The following is a 25,533-nucleotide window of genomic DNA, read 5'->3' on the forward strand; positions in this document are numbered from 1 at the left end:
CTTGAAGTGCAGAGTGGATTTGCCTTTAGTAAATTAACCCCACAGGGTTTTGAATATATTTCCTGTCCACTTGTGCATTGCTTTCAAAGGCAATATTGGAAAGTCTACCTTGTAAAAATATACACAGGTCAAAAGTTTATGCAAAAAGGGGACATTGAATGATCCTTTAGGGCTGGTTCACACCACATGCAGTCCAGTGCATTTTTTTTCTGCTTCAAAAAACGCATGGACGGTAGGTTGCATAGATTCCAATGTCAATGTTCACACCATTGGAGTGCCTTCCAGTACAGCCCTGGCTAAAAAGTTTTGAGAATGACACACAAATTTTCACAAAGTCTGCTGCTTATTGTTTTTAGTTCTTTTTGTCAGATGTTACTATGGTATACTGAAGTATAATTACAAGCATTTCATAAGTGTCAAAGGCCTTTATTGACCATTACATTAAGTTTATGCAGAGTCGATATTTGCAGTGTTGACCCTTCTTTTTTAAGACTTCTGCAATTCGCCCTGGCATGTTTTCAATCAACTTCTGGACCACATCCTGATTGATGGCAGCCCATTCTTGCATAATCAATGCTTGGAGTTTGTCAGAATATGTGGGGTTTTTTTTGTTCACCTGTCTCTTGAGGATTGACCACAAGTTCTCAATGGTATTATGGTCTGGGGATTTTTCCTAGCCATGGACCCAAAATTTCGATTGTTTTGTTCCCCAAGCCACTTGGTTATCACGTTTGCCTTATGGCAAGGTGATCCATCATGCTGGAAAAGGCATTGTTCGTCACCAAACTGTTCTTGGATGGTTGGGGGAAGTTGCTCTCGGAGGATGTTTTTGTACCATTCTTCATTCGTGGCAAAATGTTCTTTGGCAAAATTGTGAGCGAGTCCACTCCCTTGGCTGAGAAGCAGCCCCACACATGAATGGTCATAGGACACTTTTTTCTGTTTGGCATGACACAGGACTCATGGTAGCGCTCAACTTTTGTTTTCCAGGCACATTTTTTCCCTTCCCGTCTTTCAGGACAGCCACATTGAGAGACCTTGGCTCCTCCTCTTCCTGGGAAATGCTGCGCCAGCCCCCATAAATTTTCACCTCCCCCTGCCAGCCTCAGTTGTTTGTGTTTCCCCCGGTGGGGAGACACTGCGTTTGGAACCAGGCCTAAAACAGTCAGGGAGACTGGGGGCTATGTTGCTAAAAATCCCTAACTAAGGAGACAGGGGTCTCTGGGGCAGCGGCAGGCTACATACCGGCCGCATCTCGTCCGCCTCCTCCACTTTGCCAAGCGCTGGTGGAAGTCTGGGGGGGCCCTCTTTCACAGCCACAGGGCTGTTTGCAGGAGGCATCTCTGTCCCCCCTGTACAGGGTACAGGCCGCAGTGGAGCCGAGCGGGCCAGACGGCGGGTGACGTCATTTCCGGCGGGAGGGGCGGAAGTGTGTCCTTTGACCCGCGACTTCCGGTTCCGGGTCGTACGGCGCTGATAGAGGACCGGGCACAGGCTGGAGAGGAGTTTGTTCACTGCACAGGCAGTGTGAAGACTCCACAGGACGCCCACCAGCATGTCGGAAGCAGATGCTCAGACGACGCTCAGTGATACCAGCTCCAGCCAGCCTAAGGTAAGGGTACCCCCTTTACCTAGGCTTTCCCTCCCCCCTTATGGTTCCTGTACTGGGGGGAGGGGAAGGAACCCCTCTAGGTGGGCAGAGGGGGAGGGGGGGAGAGAGACCGGGTCCCTCATTTTTATAGGAGGGACGTGAATCTCCCCATGGTTGTATTTCTGTGTGATGCTTTGTGGGGATATTGATTGGTGTTTCCATGTTTTTCAGAAATCTTCTGAGAAAAAGCCTCCACATAGCTCTAAGAGAAAGTGTGCCTCCTGTAGGGACACCCTGGGGGAGACTTGGAAAAAGGTCTTATGTAAGAACTGTATTGATGCTCTTGTTGACAAAAGAGCTTCTGAACAGGAGTCAGGGTTAGCAGTATCAGTTAAGGAATTATCTTCAACCTTCAAATCATTTAAGACCCTGTTTGAAGTGTTACAGGTCCCCCTTAAACCCTCACCTGCATCGCAGAATACAACCCCACGCTTAGCACAGGACTCTGCATCTTCCCAACCAGGGACCGCCACCTCAGCTGAAGTGGCAGGCACTTCCAGAGAGGAAGCAAGGGAGGAACCTGACAGTGCTACCTCCGGGTCTCAGGACGACTCGGAGGAAGAGAGTAGGGAGGGGGAGTGCAGGAAACCCTCAAGGTACAAGTTGTCCCTTGATGAGGTAGAGGACCTCTTAGGGGCTATCCACACTACCCTGGGTATCCAGGAGGATAAAAAGACCCTATCTCTCCATGACCAAATGTATAGGGGCTTGAAAGAACAGAAAAGGAAGGTATTTCCTGTTCATGAGGTCCTAATTGAAACGATCAAAAAAGAATGGCAGGATCCCGAACGGAAACCCTTCTTTTCTGGGGCCCTAAAAAGAAGATTCCCTTTTTCAGACGATCCTGCCTCAATCTGGAACAAAAATCCCAGATTGGACGCAGCATTCTCGCAAGTTTCCAGACATACAGATCTGGTCTTCGAGGATCTGGGAGCTCTGACAGATACCATGGACAAGAGAATTGATTCCCTGTTAAAGACCTGGGAATCAACTCTAGGTAATCTGAAACCAGAGATGGCAGTCATGGTGGTGGCCCGAAACCTCGAGCACTGGCTTACGCAAATCCAGGCTCATATTGAGGCAGGTACAGCAAAGGAGACTATTTTAGCATCCTTTCCAACTATGCTAAGAGGCGTAGTATACATAGTGGATGCTTCGGCCGAGTCAGTGCGCATGTCAGCCAGGACTGCGGCACTTGCCAACTCAGCCAGAAGAGCCCTCTGGCTCAAAACGTGGCCAGGCGACAATGCCTCAAAGGTCAAGCTGTGTGGCATTCCGCTGACCGGTGATCTGCTCTTCGGCCCAGGTCTAGAGACAGTATTAGACCGTACCGCCGATTAAAAAGAAAGCATTCCCAGTAAAACGAAAACCCCCAAATCAACCCAGGAAGGGGTTTCGTCCACAAAAAAGAAGGCCTCCCAAGTCACAAGAGAAAAAGACTTGGAGCCAAAGGGGTAAGGGCAAAGGAGGAGCGATTTTTCACCCTCCTGAACAGCCCAGTAAGACCCAGTGACTCGAGTCACAGTGGGGGGAAGATTGGGAGCCTTCCTTCCACAATGGGAAGTAATCTCCCCCAACCAATTTATACTGGGGATCATACGAAGGGGGTACTGTCTGGAATTTACAAAGCCCCCTCCATGTCGAAGCTTAATAACGCTTCTCCCCAGGTGTTCGGCAAAAGCAGAGGCCCTCCTAGGGGCATTAAAGGAATTAGAACAACAAAATGTGGTGTGCAGAGTTCCAAAGGAAGAAGGGACAGGCTTTTATTCACACGTTTTCGTGGTGAAAAAACCCTCGGGGAGTTACAGGTTAATTCTAAACCTGAAACCTCTGAACAAAGTGATTGTTTACAAAAGATTCCGGATGGAATCGATATTCACTCTCAGAGCGTTGCTTCCCCAGAACTGTTACATGGTGTCACTGGATTTGAAAGACGCTTACCTCCACATCCCCATTGCGGAGGCCTTTCAAAAATTCCTGCGCCTGGCAGTAAAAGTAGAAGACGAAACTATTCACCTGCAGTTCCAGGCGCTGCCATTTGGCCTATCCTCGTCACCCCGAGTATTTACGAAAGTCATGGCGGAAGCCATGGCTTTTTTGCGAATCAGGGGGTATCAATTATTGCTTACCTAGACGATCTCCTTCTCTTCGCACCATCCTCAAAACAACTAATCAGGGATCTAGAACTCACAAAGACAACCCTGAAAGAGCTAGGATGGCTACCAAATCTGGAAAAGTCCAGCCTTATTCCAGCTCAACAGATTTCCTATCTGGGATACCTGCTGGATTCTACTCAGCTAAGAGTTTTTCTCCCACCAGAGAAAATTCTGAAGCTAGACCAAGCAGTAGCATGCCGCCAGAGCAATCAGCAGGTACCAATACGGGTAGCCATGTCAACCCTCGGCCTACTGACTTCTGCCATCCCGGCAGTCCAGTGGGCAGGCCTTCACTTCCGTCCCCTGCAGGCACTGATTCTAAAGGTGTGGGACCACAGCCAGGAGTCTTTAGACACTCTGCTTTCTATCCCTCCTCAGGTAAAAAGGTCCCTCTGGTGGTGGAGGAAGCAGATAAATCTGTCACAGGGGCGCCTGTGGATCATTCCAGTGTCCAGAGTGATTACTACGGACGCAAGTGGCAGAGGCTGGGGGGCACATCTGGGACCTCAGTTGGCGCAGGGAACATGAAAGGAGGAGGAGCTCAAAAGGTCCTCCAACTGGAAAGAACTAAAAGCAGTAGGACTGGCACTCACAACTTTCAGGGAAGACCTACTGGGACAACATATCCAGGTACGGTCCGACAACTCTTCGGTCATTGCTTATATAAACAAGCAAGGTGGCACGAGAAGCGGGGTGCTGTTAAGTCTAGCCACAGAGATTCTTGGCTGGGCAGAAGCCAATGCTCTGTCCCTTTCAGCAGTGTACCTAAAAGGGAAGGAGAACGTAGTGGCCGATTTTCTCAGCCGAACACAGCTGAGAGAGGCGGACTGGGTACTCAATCAGGAGGTGTTCGACCTCATAGTCAGGAGATGGGGCCTCCCGGAGATAGACCTATTTGCCTCATGGAGCAATACAAAGACCCCATACTTTCTCTCTCAGCAGATGGGAGAACGCGTTAGGGGTAGACGCTCTGACACAAAGTTGGCACTTCAGAGTTTGCTACGCCTTCCCACCCCCGGTGCTTCTGCCAGCAGTTCTAAGAAAATTCCAGGTAGAAAACACCACACTAATTTTAGTGGCTCCGTACTGGCCCAAGAGAGCTTGGTTCTCGATTCTCGGTCAGTATGCAGCGGAACCTCCCTGACTCCTTCCGTCCAGGAAGGATCTCCTGTCGCAGGGCCCAGTTCTCTGTCCCCAGGTGGCCCGCTGGAACTTAGCCGCTTGGCTTCTGAAGAAGAGATTCTAAGAAGCAAGGGCTTTTTGGATCAACTGGTAGCCACCCTCCTTGATAGTAAGAAAGAGGAGACGCGCCTAATCTACCAAAAGGTTTGGGGGCGTTTTAAGGCTTGGTGCCTTGAAAACTCTCTTTTAAGGTGCAGAGCCCTATAGCAGTCTTGGAATTTCTGCAGTGCGGGGCTGATAAGGAGTTAGCCATCAGTACCCTTAAGAGCCAGGTTTCAGAACTTAGCGCATACCTTGAGAAATCCCTGGCCATCAACACCTGGGTGGTTTAGGTTTTTCAGAGCCCTGTCAAGACAGAGACCAGTGCAGGGTCCTTCCTTCCCTAAGTGGGACCTTTCCCTGGTCTTGCAGGTTCTGACTGAACCCCCGTTCGAACCTTTAGAGGAGTGTACTCCTAAAGGACCTAACATATAAAGCTGTTTTTTTGGTGGCTGTAACCACAGCCAGGAGGGTCAGTGAAATAGAGGCCTTTTCAATTAGACCCCCCTTTTGTGTTGTATTTTCGGATAGATTCGTTTTTAAGACTGACCCGGCGTTTCTACCGAAGGTGGCTTCAAAATACCATAGAAGCCAAGAAGTAATTTTGCCAACTTTTTGTCCTAATCCCTCAAGTGAAAGGGAATTTAGGTTTCACACTTTAGACGTCAGGAGATGTATCCTACGTTATTTGGAGCTGACAAAGAGTTTTAGAAAGTCAGACTCTCTCTCTATATCTTTTTGCGGAGCAAGAAAGGGACAGAAGGCATCTAGACGCACCATTGCCAGGTGGCTCAGAATAGCTATTAATCAGGCCTACAGGCTAGTGGGTAGAGAGGCCCCCATGGGAATTAAAGCACACTCTACCAGAGCTATGGCAGCTTCACAGGCGGAAAGAGCTGGAGCAACGCCAGAGCAGATTTGCAAAGCAGCCGTATGGTCCAGTTTCACTACATTTGTGAAACACTACATTTGTGAAACACTACAGAGTGGATCTGGTATCAGCAAGTGAGCAAGCCTTTGGGCGAAAGGTATTGCAAGCTGATCTGGTATCTCTGATGCATCAGAGAAAATGAATTGAACCCACTCCTCAGCAGTCCAATCCCTGTACCTTTTGCAAAATATCAGTTTGTCCCTTATGTTTTTTTTTCTGGAGAGAAGTGGCTTCTCTGCTGCCCTTCTTAACACCAGGCCATCCTCCAAAAGTCTTTGCCTTACTGTGTGTGCAGATGTACTCACACCTGCCTGCTGCCATTCCTGAGCAAGCTTTGCACTGGTGGTGTCCCGATCCCGCAGCTGAATCAACTGTAGGAGACGGTCCTGGGGCTTGCTGGACTTTCTTGAGTGCCCTGAAGCATTCTTTACAACAACTGAACCTCTCTCTTTGAAGTTCTTGATCCGATAAATAGTTGATTTAGGTGTAATCTTAGCAGTAGCAATATCCTTGCCTGTGAATCCCTTTTTGTGTAAAGCAATGATGACTGCATGTGTTTCCTTGCAGGCAACTATGTTAACTGAGGAAGAACAAAGATTTCAAGCACCACCCTCCTTTTAAAGGTTCCAGTCTGTTATTCTAACTAAATCAGCATTACAGAGTGATTTCCAGCCTTGTCCTCGTCAACACTGACACCTGTGTTAACGAGAGAATCACTGACATGTCAGCTGGTCCTTTTGTGGCAGGGCTAAAATGCAGTGGAAATGTGTTTTTTGGGATTACCGTAAGTTCATTTTCATGGCAAAGAGGGACTTTGCAATTAATTTCAATTCATCTGATCACTCTTCATAACATTCTGGAGTATATGCAAATTGGCATCATAAAAAAGGCAAGCAGACTTTGTGAAATTTAATATTTGTGTCATTCTCAAAACTTTGTGTATAGTCAACAAAAATAGAACATGCTGCATTTTTCTGCAAGGAACTGTACTGGAACACAGTAAAAATGCACTGGAACCCAATACACAAAAAAAAAAACAAAAACAAAAAAACAGAAAAATGAAGAAAGATGTAAAAAATAAATGAAAATGCAAGAAGAAAAAAATGCATCTGGAATGCATCAAAAAACAGGCATGCGGGAACGCATCTGGAGTGAACAGAAGTTAAATTTCATCCTAAGAACGATCTGCCAATTTTCGGATCGGCAGTATGCTGCTTTCGACAGCTGATTCCGATTTTTCGGATGACAAAAACTTTATGTGCAGGCTATAAAATTGTAATTGTACGTGAACACAAGGTCCGATTTTCGTTAAATTAGCACAGTTTTAGTCCAAAAAAAAATCGTAAGAGCAAGACTACGCATGCTCGGAAACCAAATACATACAAAACAATTCAACGTATTACATCACTTCTGAAGTTGAATTCTGTAGTACAAGACTTTTGGTATGTTGAGTAACCTCTTCATTTTCCATCTGAGACTAGCATGTAAGAATAAAAAACGGAAGAAAGTTTGTCCAAAAATCTGACTGTGTGTACGAGGCTTAAGTCTTTGTTCACACTAGTGCGTTTTCTCCTGTGTTTGCACAATACAAATCACATTTTGTTGCTTGTTCACATCAAAGCCCAGTGCAGTCCGTTTTGAAAGAATGCAGGCGCTTCTTTTAGTACAGTGCGTCTTTTGCCCCAAATACTTCAATGGGAATGCATGGAAAGCATATGTACACATTTTGTAGTGCCGAGCTTTGTGTATCAATTCCATTCTCCTCCTACTCAAAAAGCATGTAAAAATGCGCAAAAAAGCACTGAAAAATACTTCACGCAGCAGCACTAATGTGAATCTAGGGTTGGTAAACCTTGGACAGCGTTGTGCCACATCTACTTCCTCTAGTGGTGAACCATTTATTGTATGTGTAACATTATTGATTTTGTTCTATCTATATCTCATACACACTCTTACAGAATATATGTTACATTTTTTTGATGTGGAATAAAACCGTAGCTATCACAAAGTACAGTGCAAAGATTATCATGTTGTCCTTTTGCACAGTGCAGGCTGTGGAAGCCTGGGGGTGAAAGATAAATAGTTGTACATCCAGTCCAAGCATGACTGATATAGTATGAATTTGTTTCTAGGAATATTTGATGACGTTGCAGAGTTGAATAATACAGCCACAGGCAATGTTCTGCATTTTGCAAGTGAACCTAATGTTTAGGGCTGAATTTTCCAGTTTGCTTCTACATTTGTGAAAGAAATCCACTTTTCAATGTAAAATAAGATATAGTTGTAAATATCTTGCTCCTTTTTGTATGGTATCACCACTGGTTTAAAGCTGAATTTCAAGTGTAATTTTTACTGCATACCTACATTGGTTTGGCTCGAACTAAGAATGCATATCTCATATGTGCGGAGCTGCTGGGGAAGCCAGCAGTCACTGTAGTGCTCGGCAATGGCTGCAATCTCCAGGTCCTGTGCAAGCAGCTGCCCCTCTGCACACTGACCGCAGGGTGTGTCTTGCTTGGCACTGCTGCGTTCATAAATTCTCTGACGAGGCTGAGATCATGACATCATCACCCTTCCTCCTTGATGCATCTCGTACCATCAGAAAACTTCTTGGGGTTGATTTAAGAAAACTGGAGAGTGCAAAATCTGGTACAGCTGTGTCAATGGTAGTCAGTGGTAGGCAATCGGCTTCTATCTTCAGCTTGTTCAATCAAAGAGGTTATTTAAAAAAAAAAATGTTATACTTACCTCCACTGTGCAGTTCCTTTTGCACAGAGTGGTCCTGAACCTCCTCTTCTGGGGTCCCCCGGTGGCGCTCGTGGCTCCTCCCCGCATCGAGTGTCCACGTTGGAGAAGCGCTCTCCTTGGTGGACACCCATGTGGGCGTGCTCCCAAGTCCCGCATCTGTGTCCATTCACACAGAATGCAGGACTCGGCCCTGGCACTGCGTCATTGGATTTGATTGACAGCAGCGGGAGCCAATGGCTGCGCTGCTATCAATCTATCCAATCAGGACACGAGAAACCAGCTACAGAGTTATGACTAAGGCCTTATAGGCTGAAACGCGTCAACTGTTCTCATTTGCGTTTGGTCATTGTGGCTTGTCAATAAATATTTCACTTTTTAAGAGCAATCACCGGAGTGCGGATCATCTTTTCCTCACCAGCTACAGGTGGTATGCTCGTTCCCGGACAGAGGATGACCGCATGCATTAAGGTCAAAAACCATGAGGGTTTACAACCCCTTTAAGCTTTGACAAATAAAACCTGGAAGCTGATTCTATGCAGAGCTGCTCCAGATTTTGCACTCTTCAGTTTTAGTATATCAACCCCCTTGTATGTATTGAAAGAAATGCAGTGTGTTCTATTAATGGCAGTAGTGCAGATTGCGTGCCCGTCTGTGGTCAGTGTGCACAGGGACCCATTTGATCAGTTTCGCAGAATCTGAACAGGACCTGGAAGATCAGTCACTACTGTAGTAGTACCCACTACTACAGTGATTGTCCGCTTTGTCAATAGCCCCTTGAGTGTGAGATATGCATACTAATATTTGGTCCAAGCTGGTCGATTGTGAGTGTGCAATAAAGATCATACCTGGAGTTCAGCTTTAAGGCTGCATTCAAGCCTGAGCATTTTCAGCTCATAAAACGCCTGAAAAACACCCAACAAGCAAAATCCCATTCATGTCAATGGCACTTGTTCACATCTGAGCGTTTGGTCACCTGAAGCAAAACGCCGGAAAAATGCCTGAAGCTCAAAGTACATGAGTTTCTTTTTTGGGCAGATTACAGGCGTTTTTCTGGTTTTTACATTGGTGAACTTTTGACCTGTACAAAATCGCGGCAAAAATGCGCGACTTTCTGCCTGAAAATGAAACGCTCAGGTGTGAATGCATCCTAAAATTCTGCAAAGTGGACTTTGCAGGTCCAATAATTCCACTGCTTCCTTGCCATGGTGTTAGAAACATACCCTGGCCTCTGTGTGTCTAAGGGGCGCTTCACACCTGTTCGATGCCTTTTACGTGCGATACCATTGAACTCTATAAAACGCATTTTGAAGAAAGCGCATTAAAGATACAGCAAGCAGGATTTTTTACATTTGCACTAATGTGATTTTAGTGGTCTGACAAATCCTTTGTGCTTCCCTGAATTAGTGTTTGCTCTGTGACACTTCATTGACTTCTTTTCATTTGTGGGTTTCTTCCAGGGCACAAGAAACATTCCTACAGTGGGATCAATGCCGACGCTTATACAACTTCCTCATGGCTGACAACATGAAGAAGATCATTCTGTCTCATAGGTATTCACTTAATAGTATAAGTAATTCAATAAAGTCATGTCTTGGATGCCTCTGCTGCTTTGCACAAAACTTGTAAAAATAACTTTATATACTTTTTATGATTTATGTCTTCCATTTAGGACAATGTCTGTCTGATTTAGTAGCCTTGTACAAATAGGTTTAAACAGTGGGTGAGGAAGCCATTGGTGTATTAATTAGACCTACCCTACAGCAGAAGATACAGCCATATAAAGTCTAGCCTGAGCTGCAATGCGTGGCTACTAGAACACATATCTTTTTGAGAATTACTTCTCCTCCTTATCTGCTGTATATGAACCACCAAGGCGAAAGACAGACGATATTTATTTTAATCTCAAGAGCAGGGGGTCTCCAAACTACAGCTCATGTCCTGCTTCAAGATTTTATTTGGTCCTCTGATGCAAGGGGGAGCTCTGATGAGGAACCCCATGTTAGGGAGACTGATGTTAGGGGGAACTTTTGCTTTTGTTTTAAAATATAAATATAAGATGTTATATAAGATATAAGATAAGATGGCTGTGGTGCGTTTTGCAGCAGATAATGAAGCTCTTCCTCTTTTTCTTCCTGAAATATTGGTAATCCTCATATTGGTTCTCATTCATCCTCATGTTGGTATTCATTCTTTTTAGACGTGGTCTAACAATAGTTAGTAAGCTGTCAAAGGTGGACACTGACATTCTGGTAAAGTTGTAAAATTTATCAGGATAGGTTCTGATTTCCTCATACATCAGGACAAAATATCCCCTAGTTAGATGCTGGGATGATGGGGGATGTACCTATCTTTGCTTCATTTGCCTCTCTAGCTGCTTCAGGGCCAGTTTACCCCAAAACACAGTGCGGGAAAGGTGCATTCTGCGTGTGTGTTTCCCTCCACGCAGGTGACCACACTGCCCTTGTAAACTGCATGTGGGTGTCAAAGTATTGGTAATGGCACCCCGTGCACAGATCTCAAATGCTGAGTGTTTGTGGGCACCAATTTGTATGGTACCGCACATTTTTAAAAGTAGTGTGCTACTTTTTCTGCGTTCCGAAGCAGTTTGCAGCCTGTTCAAATAAATGGGCTATGGAACTGCACTGCATGGCAACTCGTGATGTCCCTGCTACCCTTTCAGTTGCACAGTTCTATCACCTTGCTCAGAAAACTACCCACAAAGAGGAAGAGAAGGTGCCATCTATCTGCAGGAAATATTTCAACTTTTTCAGGTGCATATTAGGTGTTAACTGCTTTCAGATACAAGCATCCGTGTGAATGTAGCCTAATCCTTCCAACGCCAGGCTTTGCTTACCACTTTTAAAGGAGAATTCTTACCAGAAATTTAAGATGCTTGTTAAGTCCCATGTGGAACCCACTGCATATCACACTTGGTCCTGTTGAAATCTGTGTTGTGGTTGCTGGGTAGCTTGGTCTACTTACTGACTGAGGAGACAGGGAATGCCAGACAGTGCAGTTAGGACCAAATATGTGTAGCTGTGTCATGCATTTGCAGCCCTGTGCCTCCTCTGCCATGCATTTGCAGCCCTGTGCCTCCTCTGCCGAACATCTAACATCTTCCTTGTACTGAAAAGACTAAAAGGAAAGACTGAGCTGACACACACCCACTGGCTGCCAGCTCCATTGCTGCCTCCTGCCATGCATTTGCAGCCCAGTGTCGCCTCCTGCCATGCATTTGCAGCCCCGTGTCGCCTCCTGATATGCATTTGCAGCCCCGTGTCGCCTCCTGCCATGCATTGGCAGCCCCGTGTCGCCTCCTGCCATGCATTGGCAGCCCCGTGTCGCCTCCTGCCATGCATTGGCAGCCCCGTGTCGCCTCCTGCCATGCATTGGCAGCCCCGTGTCGCCTCCTGCCATGCATTGGCAGCCCCGTGTCGCCTCCTGCCATGCATTGGCAGCCCCGTGTCGTCTCCTGCCATGCATTGGCAGCCCCGTGTCGTCTCCTGCCATGCATTGGCAGCCCCGTGTCGCCTCCCGCCATGGCATTTGCAGCCCCGTGCCGCCTCCCGCATGGCATTTGCAGCCCCGTGCCACCTCCCGCCATGCATTTGGAGCCCCGTTGCCTCCTCTGCTGAACATCTAACATCTTCCTTGTACTGAAAATACTAAAAGGAAAGACTGAGCTGACACACACCCGCTGGCTGCCAGCTATGTAGGGGTGAGTGGAGGAGAAACTGTCAGCTTGTGTTGTGCATGATGGCCGCTGGAGACCAGCATCATCATTCACAAAAGCACAAGCCAGCTACTACACTTATCCAAGATAGGTGGTCATATTTTTTTATGAATGGCTCCACTGGACAAATGAACTTTTTTACGTTCTCCTTCACCTTGTAACTTGCCCCTCCCTTTTTATATTGTAAGCTCTCATGAGCATGGCATTCCTAAATCTCTGATCTTGAATGTTATTGTAATTAAACCGTCCACCTTTTTATATTGTAAAGTGCTCTGCAAACTCTTGGAGCTTTACAAATCCTAAATCAGCAGAGTTGAAGGAGGCCTTCTGTTATATGTTCAAAGTTGCTGAGGCGACCAATGACTTAAAGCTTAAAGAGCTTATTGGTGTGAAGGGACACACCCCCTTCACACAATACACAGGAGCACAGCTGATGCTGTCAATCAGCTGCAGATCCCTCCCCTGTCACGTTTTTCTCTTGGTGTCTGGAAAACTTGTCAGAAGGGACTCAGAGGAATGAAGTGGCAGACAGAATGTTACAGAGTGTTACTAGGTGCTTTTATGTGAGACAAGTACACACTATAGAGGGATATGCTTTGTTCATATTTTCATGTCTGAGGTTTTCAACCACCTCAGAGCCCAAGGGAAGGCCAAGGATGTAAGGGTTACCGAGTCAGCCAACTGCAAGCAGTTCTGTGGCATCGTAACCCTTATGTTCATGGCAGTAAAAACCCTAAGTGCAGAATCTCTGCTCACATATACAGTGCCTTTTAAAAAGTATTTATACCCTTTGAAATTTTCCACATTTTGTCACGTTGCAACCAAAAAATTTATTTTTTTGGCATGTTATGTGATAGACCAACACGATGTGAAGTGGAAGGAAAATTATAAATGGTTTTCCAATTTTTTACAAATATGTGAAAGGTGTGGCGTGCATTTGTATTCAGCCCCCCTGAGTCAATACTTTTGTAGAACCTCCTTTCACTGCAATTACAGCTGCAAGTCTTTTTGGGGATGTCTCTACCAGCTTTGCTAGAGAGTGATATTTGTGCCCATTCTTCTCTGCAAAATAGCTCAAGCTCTGTCAAATTGGATGGACAGGCTCTGTGAACAGCAATTTTCAAGTCTTGCCACGGATTCTCCAATTGGATTTAGGTCTGGACTTTGACTGGGCCATTCTAGCACATGAATATGCTTTGATCTAAACCAGTAGTTCTCAACCCTGTCCTCAAGTACCCCCAACAGGCCATGTTTTGGGAATTTTCTCTTCGTTAAAATAGCTGTCCAAAATACCTAGCCATTGACTCTGATTTAAAGCACCTGTGCAAGATAAAGGAAAACCTGCAAACATGGCCTGTTGGGGGTACTTGAGGACAGGGTTGAGAACCACTGATCTAAACCATTCCATTGTAGCGCTGGCTGTACATTTAGGATCATTGTCCTGCTGGAAGGTGAACCTCCTCCCCAGTCTCAAGTCTTTAGCAGACCCTAATGCCCCGTATACATGATAGGATTTTATGACGGAAAATGTTCTATGGGAGCCTGTTGTCGGAAATTCTGACCGTGTGTAGTCTCCATCGGACGTTTTTCATCAGAATTTCCGACACAAAATTTGAAATCTGTCACACATTTAGACCCCTTTCACACTGTGGCCGCCCGTGCGTTATTGCTGCTAGTTTCAGCGACGCTGTTTAAGCAGCGCTTTTAACCCCCGCTAGCGGCTGAAGAAGGGGTAAAACTGCCCATGTTGCGGTGCTTCCGAAGCGCTGCCCATTCATTGCCATGGGCGGGGGCATTTTGGGAGGGATGTATACAGCGTTCCCAAACAGCCTTAAAGATGCTCTGTGTAGGACTTTTTCTAACGTCCTGCAAGCGCACCACCCCAGTGTGAAAGGGGTTTTCACATTTGGGCGGGATGTGATGCAGTTTTAATGCGCTTTACAGGTGCTATTTCTAGCGCTAAAATGCCTGAAAACTGCCTCCGTGTGAAAGTGCTCTTGTTTGTAAAAAAAAAACTTTTATTTTCCTTTCACTTCACAATTATGCACCACTTTGTGTTGGTCTATCACATAAAATCCCAATAAAAATAGATTTACGTTTTTGGATGTAACATAACAAAATGTGGAAAATGTCAAGGGGTATGAATACTTTTTCAACGCACTGTATGTACAGTATCTCACAAAAGTGAGTACACCCCTCACATTTTTGTAGATATTTTTTTTATATCTTTTCATGTGACAACACTGAAGAAATGACACTTTGCTACAATGTAAAGTAGTGAGTGTACAGCTTGTATAACAGTGTAAATTTGCTGTCCCCTCAAAATAACTCAACACACAGTCATTCACAGTCAAAATGTCCAAATTGGGCCCAAAGTGTCAATATTTTGTGTGGCCACCATTATTTTCCAGCACTGCCTTAACCCTCTTGGGCATGGAGTTCACCAGAGCTTCACAGGTTGTCATTGGAGTCCTCTTCCACTCCTCCATGACGACATCACCGAGCTGGTGGATGTTAGAGACTTTGCGCACCTCCACCTTCTGTTTGATCCCCCGCAGATGCTCAATAGGGTTTAGGTCTGGAGACATGCTTGGCCAGTCCATCACCTCTACCCTCCACTTCTTTAGCAAGGCAGTGGTCATTTTGGAGGTGTGTTTGGGGTCGTTATGTTGGAATACTGCCCTGCGGCCCAGTCTCTGAAGGGAGGGGATCATGCTCTGCTTCAGTATGTCACAGTACATGTTGGCATTCATGGTTCCCTCAATGAACTGTAGCTCCCCTGTGCCAGCAGCACTCATGCAGCCCCAGACCATGACACCCCCACCACCATGCTTGACTGTATGCAAGACACACTTGTCTTTGTACTACTCACCTGGTTGCCCCCACACACGCTTGACACCATCTGAACCAAATAAGTTTATCACCGATAAGTTTATCGATGAGACTCGGCAGTTCAGATGATCGATCCCGGCCCCTTACCACGTGATCAGCTGTCAGCCAGTGACAGATGATCACGTATTGTAAACGGAAGATCGGTAATCTGCTTTTTTTCCCCCCTCGCGCTGACAGCGTAAGGGGAAAAAAAAAAGCAGATCACCGGATTCTGACAGAGGGACATCCGTCCCAAACAGGGAGAGGCACTGCTGCTATGCAGTGCCCTCCAGTGCCACCTACAGGTGCAGATCAGTGCCCACCAGTAGTGCCTATCAATGCCCATCAGCGCACATCAATGAAGAAAAATTACCGGTTTTCAAAATTTTATAACAAACTACGAAACTTTTTTATTTCTTTTTTTCAAAATTTTTGGTAGTTTTTTGGGGGGTTTTTTTTTAGCAAAAAATAAAAAACCCAGCAGTGATTAAATACCACCAAAAGAAATTTCTTGTGTGAAAAAAATGATAAAAAATTAATTTGGGTACAGTGTTGCATTACCGCACAATTGTCATTCAAAGTGCGAGAGCGTTGAAAGCTGAAAATTGCCCTGGGTAGGAAGGGGGTTTAAAGCGGAGTTCCGCTTAATTTTAATTTTTTTTTAAAAGTCAGCAGCTACAAATACTGCAGCTGCTGACTATTAAAATTAGGACACTTGCCTGTCCAGGGCGCCCATGAAGTCGGCACACGAAGCCGACCCATCCCTCTGCTCTCAGGTGGAGGCGCCGCCATCTTCGCTCAGGGAATCAGGAAGGGAAGCCTTGCGGCCTTCCTGGTTCCCTACTGCGCATGCGCGACTTGCGCTGCGCAATCCCACTGGTCCCTGCTGTCTTCTGTATGACCTGTATGACTCCCAGAAGACAGCGGGGGGGGGGGGGGGGGGGGCGGAGAAGGCACCAGAAGTGGCTAGATACCCGCAGGTGGCTCGGCTATCTGTGCCCGGAAGTAGGAGCAAAATGCCTGTGTTAGACAGGTACCTGCTCCCCCCCTTCCCCATGAAAGGTGCCAAATGTGACACCGGGGGGGGGGATTCCGAAAAGCGGAAATTCCATTTTTGGGTGGAACTCCGCTTTAAGAGCCCAGTAAGCAAGTTAAACCATGTACTTAGACCCCTTTCACACCGAGGGCGTTTTGCAGGCGCTATAGCGTTAAAAATAGCGCCTGCAATCCGCCCTCAAACAGCTGCAGCATTGTCTCCAGTGTGAAAGCCCGAAGGCTTTCACACCAGAGCTCTGCGCTGGCAGGACGGGAAAAAAGTTCTGCCAGCAGCTTCTTTGGAGCAGTGAAGGAGCGGTGTGTTTACTGCTCCTCCACCACTGCTCCCCATTGAAATCAATGGGGCAGCGCGGGGATACCGCCGGCAAAATGCCCCTATTGTGGCGCATTGCGGGCAGTTTTAACCCTTTCTCGGCCACTAGCGGGGGGTAAAAGCGCCCCGCCTGCTGCCGAAATGCGCCACTAATTTGACGGTAAAACGCAGCTAAAATAGCGGCGTTTTACCGCCGACGCTATGGGCGGCCCGGTGTGAAAGGGCTCTTAGTGTTTCTTGTCTGGAGCTTGGCTTTGAAATAATGTTGCTTTCAAGATGTGCGTTGCTACTAAATATACTTTTATTTCTTACTGTCAGCAGTCACACCAAGATTGGTCTCTCCAAGCAGTTTGTTGACTTCCATATTCTAGAATGTCGTGTTTTATCTCTGTGGGGTGGCGTCTACTCAATGTTCTCAGCTTTCCTACTCCGTATGATATCCGCTGCTGTCTGCCTTTGTTTGGGTTACACTGCAAAATAGAGATTTTCTCTGTACCCTGAGAGAACGCACACAATGTTTTGCCATAACTAACTTTTATTAAAAGTACATAATCTATGTAAGTTTTACAGCATAATTGAGGTGAATTCACACTATTTGCGGTGACAGATGTTTTACTGCCTTATAAAACGTCTGTCACTGCAAGGACCACAGGAAACAATTTCTTATGTGTCCCATTCACACTGCAACACACGAATGTAGCACATCGCGCTCCTGTACATTGTTATAAATGAAGTGTACGTTTTGTACACTTCACATAAAGTTTGTACAAAAAAAACTCCCCCATCCCCCCCCCCTCCAAAAAAAAAAAAAAGACATGCCAATTGTGGCATGTCAGGGGGCGAGAAGTTTTTTTCTTTTACTAGTAAGGCCGGTGATCAGCGATTTTTAGCTGGACTGCAACATTGCGGGGAACAGATCGGACACTTTGACACTTTTTTTGGATCATTGACATTTATACAGCGATCAGAGCTAAAAACAGCCACTGATTTACTGTATAAATGTCACTGGCAGGGAAGGAGTTAACACTAGGGGGCGATCGAGGGGTTAGGTGTTCCCTAGGGAGGTGTTTCTAACTGTGGCGGGGGATGGGACTGACTGGGAGGAGAGAGAAATCGCTGTTCCTGATCACTAGAAACAGCAGATCCCTCTCTACTTCCCTGTCAGAACGGGGATCTGTCTGTTTACATACACAGATCCCCGTTCTGTCTCTCTGAGGAGTGATTTGTGAGTGGCTGGCAGACATCGCGGCCGCTGGCCACACGCATCAGTTCCAGGGTCGCACGCGCACCCCCTATACCCCTTAAAGCAGCCACCGTACAGCTATGCCGATTCGCACGGGGGGGCCAACCTGCCGCCGTATAACAGCGGCTGGTCGGCAAGTAGTTAAATACATCAAGGAGGTGAATAAGGTTCAGGAGGGCAGTTTTTTTTTTTTTTTTTTTCAATATGAAACCAAAATCAAAAACACATAGACATGACCTCAAACTAACTGGAGGAAAGTTCAAAACTAATCTTGAAAAGTATTATTTTACTGAATGTGTAGTTAAAACTTCCAGCAGAGGTAGTGAGAAACCGTAAGTGAATTCAAACCTGCTTGGGACAAACCTAGATCTATACTCCCTAAAAAAAAAAAAAAAAAAAAAAAAAAAAAAAAAAAGAAAAAAAACCACCTTAAAGCGGGGGTCCACCTATCTATCGTTTTTTTTTTTTTTTTTTTTTGAGTTCATTCACAAACTTTTCTTCTCAGCATTACATACTCACATATTGTGTGTAATATGTCCGCCTGTGTCAGATTTCGTTGGAAAGAATAACTAATATTATTCACTGCAGGCGGTTTCCATCTTCATTGTGGGCATTTGAAGCCCACAAGCATTTATTTCCTGGATGTGGTGAATGTTGTGCTCCCAGCATTCACCGCTTGTTCCCGCACATGCTCAGTGGCATCCTGGGAAGCCTGAGACTAGCTCCCAGGAGTCTGGGAGAGGCTAGAAACACGCCTACTCCCACGGGAGGAGAACCAGGAAGTGCAAAGAAGAATAGAAAAATAAAAGGTAATTACGGCGATTTACATTTTTTTTAAACGGCATGTCAGCATCTAGGCAAGGAAGAAACTACATACAGATATTGTTCAAAATTTGGGTGGAACCCCGCTTTAATGTGTACAACCTGCCTGAGTCTAGCTATACACACTGGCCTGCAGGGTGAACAGAACACATTTTAACAGATTCCTTCATCCATGTAATGCTGCTCAGATGAGAAAATCCCCCTTCTGGGTTATTTTGTTCTGACCTCCGCTGGTGGCAGCTGCCAGAACACTTGAAAATGTCTCCGTCTGAAGCAGCCGCTGTTTTGCTGACTTTTTTCCCCACCCACCTTGAATTGAAAGATGGGCAAGAGAGGGCCAACAGGGATACCCACTAAACAAATTTAGGTGGGTTCGTCAGGAACCGGACAAAATTTGAACAGCCATCTTTTATCCTGGACTGGTAGAGACTTTCTCCTGCTTGTCACGCTAACTTATCTGTCCTGCAATACCTTTAATTTGTATGCAATCAGGCAGGCCCTTGCACTACATAGTTGAAGGTAAATCTGAAGGAAATTAAACAAGAAAAATGTATAATTTATGCTTAAAGTGGTGTTCCACCCAAAAAAAAAAAAAAAAATGCATGAATGTGCCTAAAAAAAAAAAAAATTTGGAATTTATTTTTTTTTTTAAACTCTCCTCTAAATGGCTGTTGCTAGGGGGTCCCTCGTAGTCTGCCTCCTTCAGTGCTTGGACTGGTTACATCACTTCCTCTCGACACAGGAAGGGCTCAGCTCTGCCCTCTCCCTCTCGTCAATCATCTGGGACACATTACAGATCCTAGATGACTTAGCAGCCAATCACGGCGCGCAGCGCCGCTCGCGCATGCGCAGTGGGTGCCCGGCTATGAAGCCACAGCTGGGCGCCCACAGTTGCAATGCCAGCGCCGCCAAATGGAGGGGGAGACAAACGGGGCTTCTATCCCCCACATCATTGGACCCTGGGACAGCTAAGTGTCCAATTTATTAAAAGTCAGCAGCTGCAGTATTTGTAGCTGCTGACTTTTATTTTATTTTTTTTAAATGGGAACTCCTCTTCAAGGAAAATTCACAAAGCAAGGCCTGTTAAGGTACTTGAGGACTGGGGTTGAGCACCACTAGACTAGAGCAATTTTAGCGATGAGCCTGTTAAAATCAGCAAAACCTGTTTGTTTTTTGTTTTTTTTAAATATAATATCTACAGTATATAATATGGGTTTTTCTATTTTATGGACAAACAAGGCTTTAGGTCAGTTGCATTATTTTCCAGAAAGTACACATTCTATTTATTTTCTATTTTATTTTTAATTTGATAAATTTTTTTTTCATTGTATTTATGATTTCCAAAAAAAATCTCTTTTTTTTTTTTTTTTTTTTCATTTAATTTTAATTCAGCAAAAACTTTATTGTCATTTATAATATATATAGTAAATGATATGGGTTTTATTATTTTAATGGGGCAAACAAGGAATTCACTTAGTTGCATAATTTTCCAGAAAGTATACATTTATCTACATATTTAAAAACATTTTTGTATGTATGTGTGTGTGTGTGTGTGTGTATATGTGTATATGTGTATGTATATATATATATATATATATATATATATATATATATATATATATATAATTTTTTTTTTTTTTTTTTTGACAAACCATTAAGTTACGTTTCTAAAGGAAAAAAAAGTTAGTTTTCCCATTTGACCAGTAATGGTTTTAGCTACTAAAGATGAAGAAAAAAATGTTTATTCTGTCTTATTTAGCTTACTCATTCTGACACTAAACTGATTCTAAAGGGGAAAAAAAACTGCGCTGTATGCTGATGGATCCTAAATAGCAGCAAACTCTGCTGTGAGATATACACAGAGAAAATACTGTTTAAAAGATAGAGTTGCGCTCTAATACCTGAATATGAAATTATTAAGCGAGTTAATTAATGACATATAAACCCGTGATAAATGTGACAATAAGTATGATGAGCCACTTTTATACTATAATGATAGAAGTCCACATGTATTCATAAAAAAGTGTTCCTTGATGAGTGACATAAAATGGCATCATGTCCCCCATATAGATGGGTACAATATAGTCAAAAGGAAATCCTCCTCATGATGTATCAGATCACACTGACAGACAAAGTGAGTATCCGCCACCACATGAATAACGCGCTTACCAGCTTGCACGTCCCTCCTCCCTGGCGTCACCACGTTGTTTGATATCCCGGAAGGACGGGTGTTCGATTCAGCCGGCCGGCTTTTTTTTGCAATTTGCTTATTATCATCCATGTTGATGTAAATGCATTAATGCATTACTTTTATTTATTATATGTATAGTTTGATTTTATGGCGAGTCTCTCTCTTTTCGGATTTCCAATGTACGGTGCCTGTGTGATGATCCTAATACCTATGGAAAGATATGCCTATTTGGGTTCAGAATGTGCAGTGAAAGCTCATCTGGTCAGATTGTCACCTCTTTGATATCTTGTGAGGAAAAGGCCCTAGCTGGGTATTCGCCACAAGCGATTCAGCTGGTAAGCGTGTTATTAATGTGGTGGCGGATGTTCACTTTGTCTGTGTGATCTGATACATAATGGGGAGGATTTCCTTTTATTGACTATATTGTACCCATCTATATGGAGGACATAATGCCATTTTATGTTACTCATCAAGGAACACTGTTTTTTCCTGAATATATGTGGACTTCTATCATTATAGGATGAGTGGCTCATCCTACTTATTTTTACATTCATCACGGGTTTATATGTCCTTATTTGACTCTTAATTTCATATTCAGGTATTTGAGCGCAACTCTATTTTTTTTAAACACTAAACTGATTTTGTTTACAGTACAAATTATATTGGGAAGAATGTCCTAAATCTGGAGCAGCTGTTGTAACCAATCAGCTTCTATCTTCAGCGTGGTTATTGAACTTTGAAAATGTAAACTAGGAGCTGATTGGTTTCCATTTGCTTGCTGCTTCGGACTCTGTCTCTTCCAGTCTTAGTAAACTCCTCAGTGTAATTTTTTAAATAAAAACCTGCAATTTAGGATTCTTTAAATTTCAACTTTATGCCAATCCATGCCCCTGGAGTCAAGTCCAATCCACCTTCTGTCAGCCTTGATTCCGGGGGTAGGGCGAATGGGAGGTCACAGGTGCAGACAGAAGCGCATTTTCTCTCTCTCTCTCCTTGCAGAACTTTGCTTTAAAAAGGTTAAAATGGTTTAGAGATTTGCTTAATTTCAAGTTGTTTGATGTGGTTTTTTTGTCTGTTCCCTCCAGGCATGCTCTGTTTGGTGAAGCCAAAGTAAATAAAATCTTTGAGGATTCAGTCATAAGCCGATTGTACACAGCTACATCTCTCATGCAGATCGATGATACCATCATGAGGTAAGCAATGTAAAGAATATTCTTTAAATGTCACAGGATTCATATTCTGACCTTTTATCTTTTTGATTAGCAGTGATCTACAAACAGCTGGTCTTATAAGAAAATATTATACCTTCCACTTAGATAAGTGGCAGAGGTATAAATTGTTGCTGTGTTGTACTTGGCAGTCAGACGTACAGTATATACTAGTGGTCAGCTGACAAGGTTAAATAAAATATTCATCTGACCAATTACACTGGCTATTGCCTTTGCCTTTATTCTGCCTCATCATATGTGACAAAAAAAATGTTTTTCAATATATATGTTTGAATATATCATTTTGTGTTCCATCGGTCAGTATTTTCTGTGGTGCAGTGAGTACAAAAAGGAAATGGTCTCAAGTGTGACGCTTAAATCTATCACCAGCATTGCAATGCAAATCAGAAAAATTGTTTTAGGGCTCCTTCACACCAGGCAGCCGGGGGCAGTAAAAACATTCGGCTGGGCAGTGGCCTTATCACACCCCAGACCACTCAGTGCAGTTCTAACCATACAGCCGAACAGGGCTGTACCAGTGGCATATCATCCATTGGTGCCGGGTGTTTACTGCACACGGGCCTCCGAGGTGAGGGGCCCCACTGTGACCCACCCTGCACACATGGATGATTGTCCCTTGCTTCACAGCCGGGGATGATCGGTGCGACAGGAGGGACAGCTGTAAGCACCGATCTCCCTGCATGACAGCCGCTTCTCCCCCTCTCCCTCCTGCAGCTATCAGTGCTTACAGCTGTCCCTCCCGCCACACCGATCCTCCTGGGCTGTTCTCAGTGTCCCCTCCTCCTCCTCCTCCTCCTCCCGTTCTTCTCCTCCTCCCCCTCGGCTCCCCGTGTTCTCTCCCAGCCCGCTGTCTCCTCCTCCGCCCCCGTTCTCCTCTGGCCCATTGTGTCTTCCTCCTCCGCCCCCCCTCCCCCCCCTCGTCTCCCGCAGCCAACTTCCCTCCTCTCCTGCGGGGGATGTGTCAGGATGGAGAGTGGAGGAAGGGGCCAGTAAATACGTCATTTACTGGCCCCTTCCTTTTCTGAATTGGAATCAGAGAGCTATCCTTACCGAACGCTCTCTATGACCTGTAGTAACTGAGCAGAGTAAGCTGTGTGTTATTCTGCTTCAGTTTATGAATGGAGAGGAGCCGCTGTCTCCTTTCATCTTCAATCTTGAGAAAAAGGGACTGGGGAATCTGTGTCCTCAGCCTCTTTCTTTGTCTCAAAGGGGAGATGTCGGGGGTCTGTTTAGACCCCCTGATACCTCACCAAAGACCACAGACAAGGGTGATTAAAAAATATATATATATATTGCAAAAAGTATTAAAAAAAAAAAATTGTAAAAAATATAATTGTAAAAATGACTGCCCCAACCCCCCCCCAAAAAAAAAAAAAAAAAAAGATTAAAGTCAAAATAAATTGTAAAAAAAAAAAAAACAAAGGAATAAAAAAACTGACACCAACCTCGGCCTTATTAACACCGTCCACTGCCTCATACAGCCCCCCCCCCCAGAAGCACTGTGAAAAAAAAATATTAAGAGAAATATAAAAAAACAAAACAATGAACAACAAAATTGTAAAAAGTAAGAGATCAGATAATAACAAAAAAAAAAAAACTGACACCGTCCACTGACATGACACTAAACCCCCCAAGACATTGTGAAAAAATATATAATACTAAAATAAATTGTAAGAAATAATTCAAAAAATTAAGAAGAAAGAAGAATTAAGAAGAAAAGAGGTTTAACCGTAAACTACGTAGAGGGTTCTTTAGTGTAAGAGCGGCAAGGATGTGGAATTCCCTTCCACAGGCGGTGGTCTCAGCAGGGGGGGGGGGGGGGGGCATCGATAGCTTCAAGAAACTATTAGATAAGCACCAGAATGACCACAACATACAGGGACATACAATGTAATACTGACACATAGGTTGGACTTGATGGACTTGTGTCTTTTTTCAACCTCACCTACTATGTAACTATGTAATAAATAGTAAAAAAATTATAAAAATTAAAAAAATTGAATTGTAAAAAATAATAAAAAAATAAATTGACAACGTTCACTGCCCTACTGAAACAATCCTGAACATAATACCCACCACTGTACACTCTACACTCCTCACCTGCACATAATACCCACCACCACACATACTCCACACTCCTCTCCTGCACATACTACTCACCACCATACATACTCCACACTCCTCTCTCTGCACATACTACTCACCACCATACATACTCCACACTCCTCTCTCTGCACATACTACTCACCACCATACATACTCCACACTCCTCTCTCTGCACATACTACTCACCACCATACATACTCCACACTCCTCTCTCTGCACATACTACTCACCACCATACATACTCCACACTCCTCTCTCTGCACATACTACTCACCACCATACATACTCCACACTCCTCTCTCTGCACATACTACTCACCACCATACATACTCCACACTCCTCTCTCTGCACATACTACTCACCACCATACACTCCACACTCCTCTCTCTGCACATACTACCCATCTCCATACACACCGCACTGCTCTCCTGCACATACTACCCACCGCCATACACCCTGAACTGTGCATTTCCTATTTATCATTACTGTATTCTGCACTAAAAGTAATCTCAGACTCTATTAAGCCACACCCAACTTTAGCACAATTTAAGCCACACCCATTTTCACCACAGCACGCTACGCAAGCTGCATTTTCTTTTCTGTGCCTTGGGCCCACTTTTTATCTTGCACACGGGCCCACTCATTTCATAAGCCCCTGGGCTGTACATATGGTGCGGCTGAAATGCTTTGCTTTGTAGTGGCTGCAATTTTAACTCGGTCACCACAGGTAATCGCTGGCTGTGCAGACACATGCACATTAATGACGTCATACCAAGCCGACCAATAAAGACAGCCAAACAAGGGCACCCGGAAAAAGCTAGAGATTCTGCAGATGGAGGATTATTACTTTACGAGGGAGACCCAAATGTATTGCCTACATGCAGATGAATTTGATAAATATTCCATCCTAAAGCTGGTTCTAATGCCTTTTATCTTCTAAATCCTCTATAGATGGCAAACACCCCCATTCCTTGAAAATTGTATCTGCCTTTAAAGTTGTAAAGGCACAAGGTTTTTTACTTTAATGAATTCTCTACATTAAGGTAAAAACCTTTCAATAGTAGCAGCCCCCCTCCCCCTAAACACTTACCTAAGTCCTGTATTGATCCAGCGCTGAGCAATTAGTTCTTACTGCTGTCGGTCAAAACCATTGAGAAGAGGGTGGGTGGGGGGTTGTATGGGCCAAGCTGCTCTGTGTGTATGGACACATACATGCCTATATGAGCAGGGCCGGCGCCACCATAAGGCAGTTAAGGCAGCCG

At 44.6% G+C, this 25,533-nt stretch overlaps 1 protein-coding gene across 1 annotated transcript in view; it reads left to right on the forward strand.

Moving 5' to 3' along the window:
- The window catches only part of ABHD2 (abhydrolase domain containing 2, acylglycerol lipase), a 120,203-nt gene that overhangs the window by 83,247 nt on the left and 11,423 nt on the right, over positions 1-25,533 (forward strand). Inside the window, exons 7-8 of the mRNA XM_073618445.1 lie at positions 10,165-10,257; positions 22,022-22,129. Of these exons, the coding sequence (XP_073474546.1) occupies positions 10,165-10,257; positions 22,022-22,129 (201 nt within the window). The remainder of the gene's footprint in view (positions 1-10,164; positions 10,258-22,021; positions 22,130-25,533) is intronic.

This window comes from Aquarana catesbeiana, linkage group LG03 (genome assembly GCF_042186555.1).
Source record: "Aquarana catesbeiana isolate 2022-GZ linkage group LG03, ASM4218655v1, whole genome shotgun sequence".
Taxonomy (NCBI): Eukaryota; Metazoa; Chordata; class Amphibia; order Anura; family Ranidae; genus Aquarana; species Aquarana catesbeiana.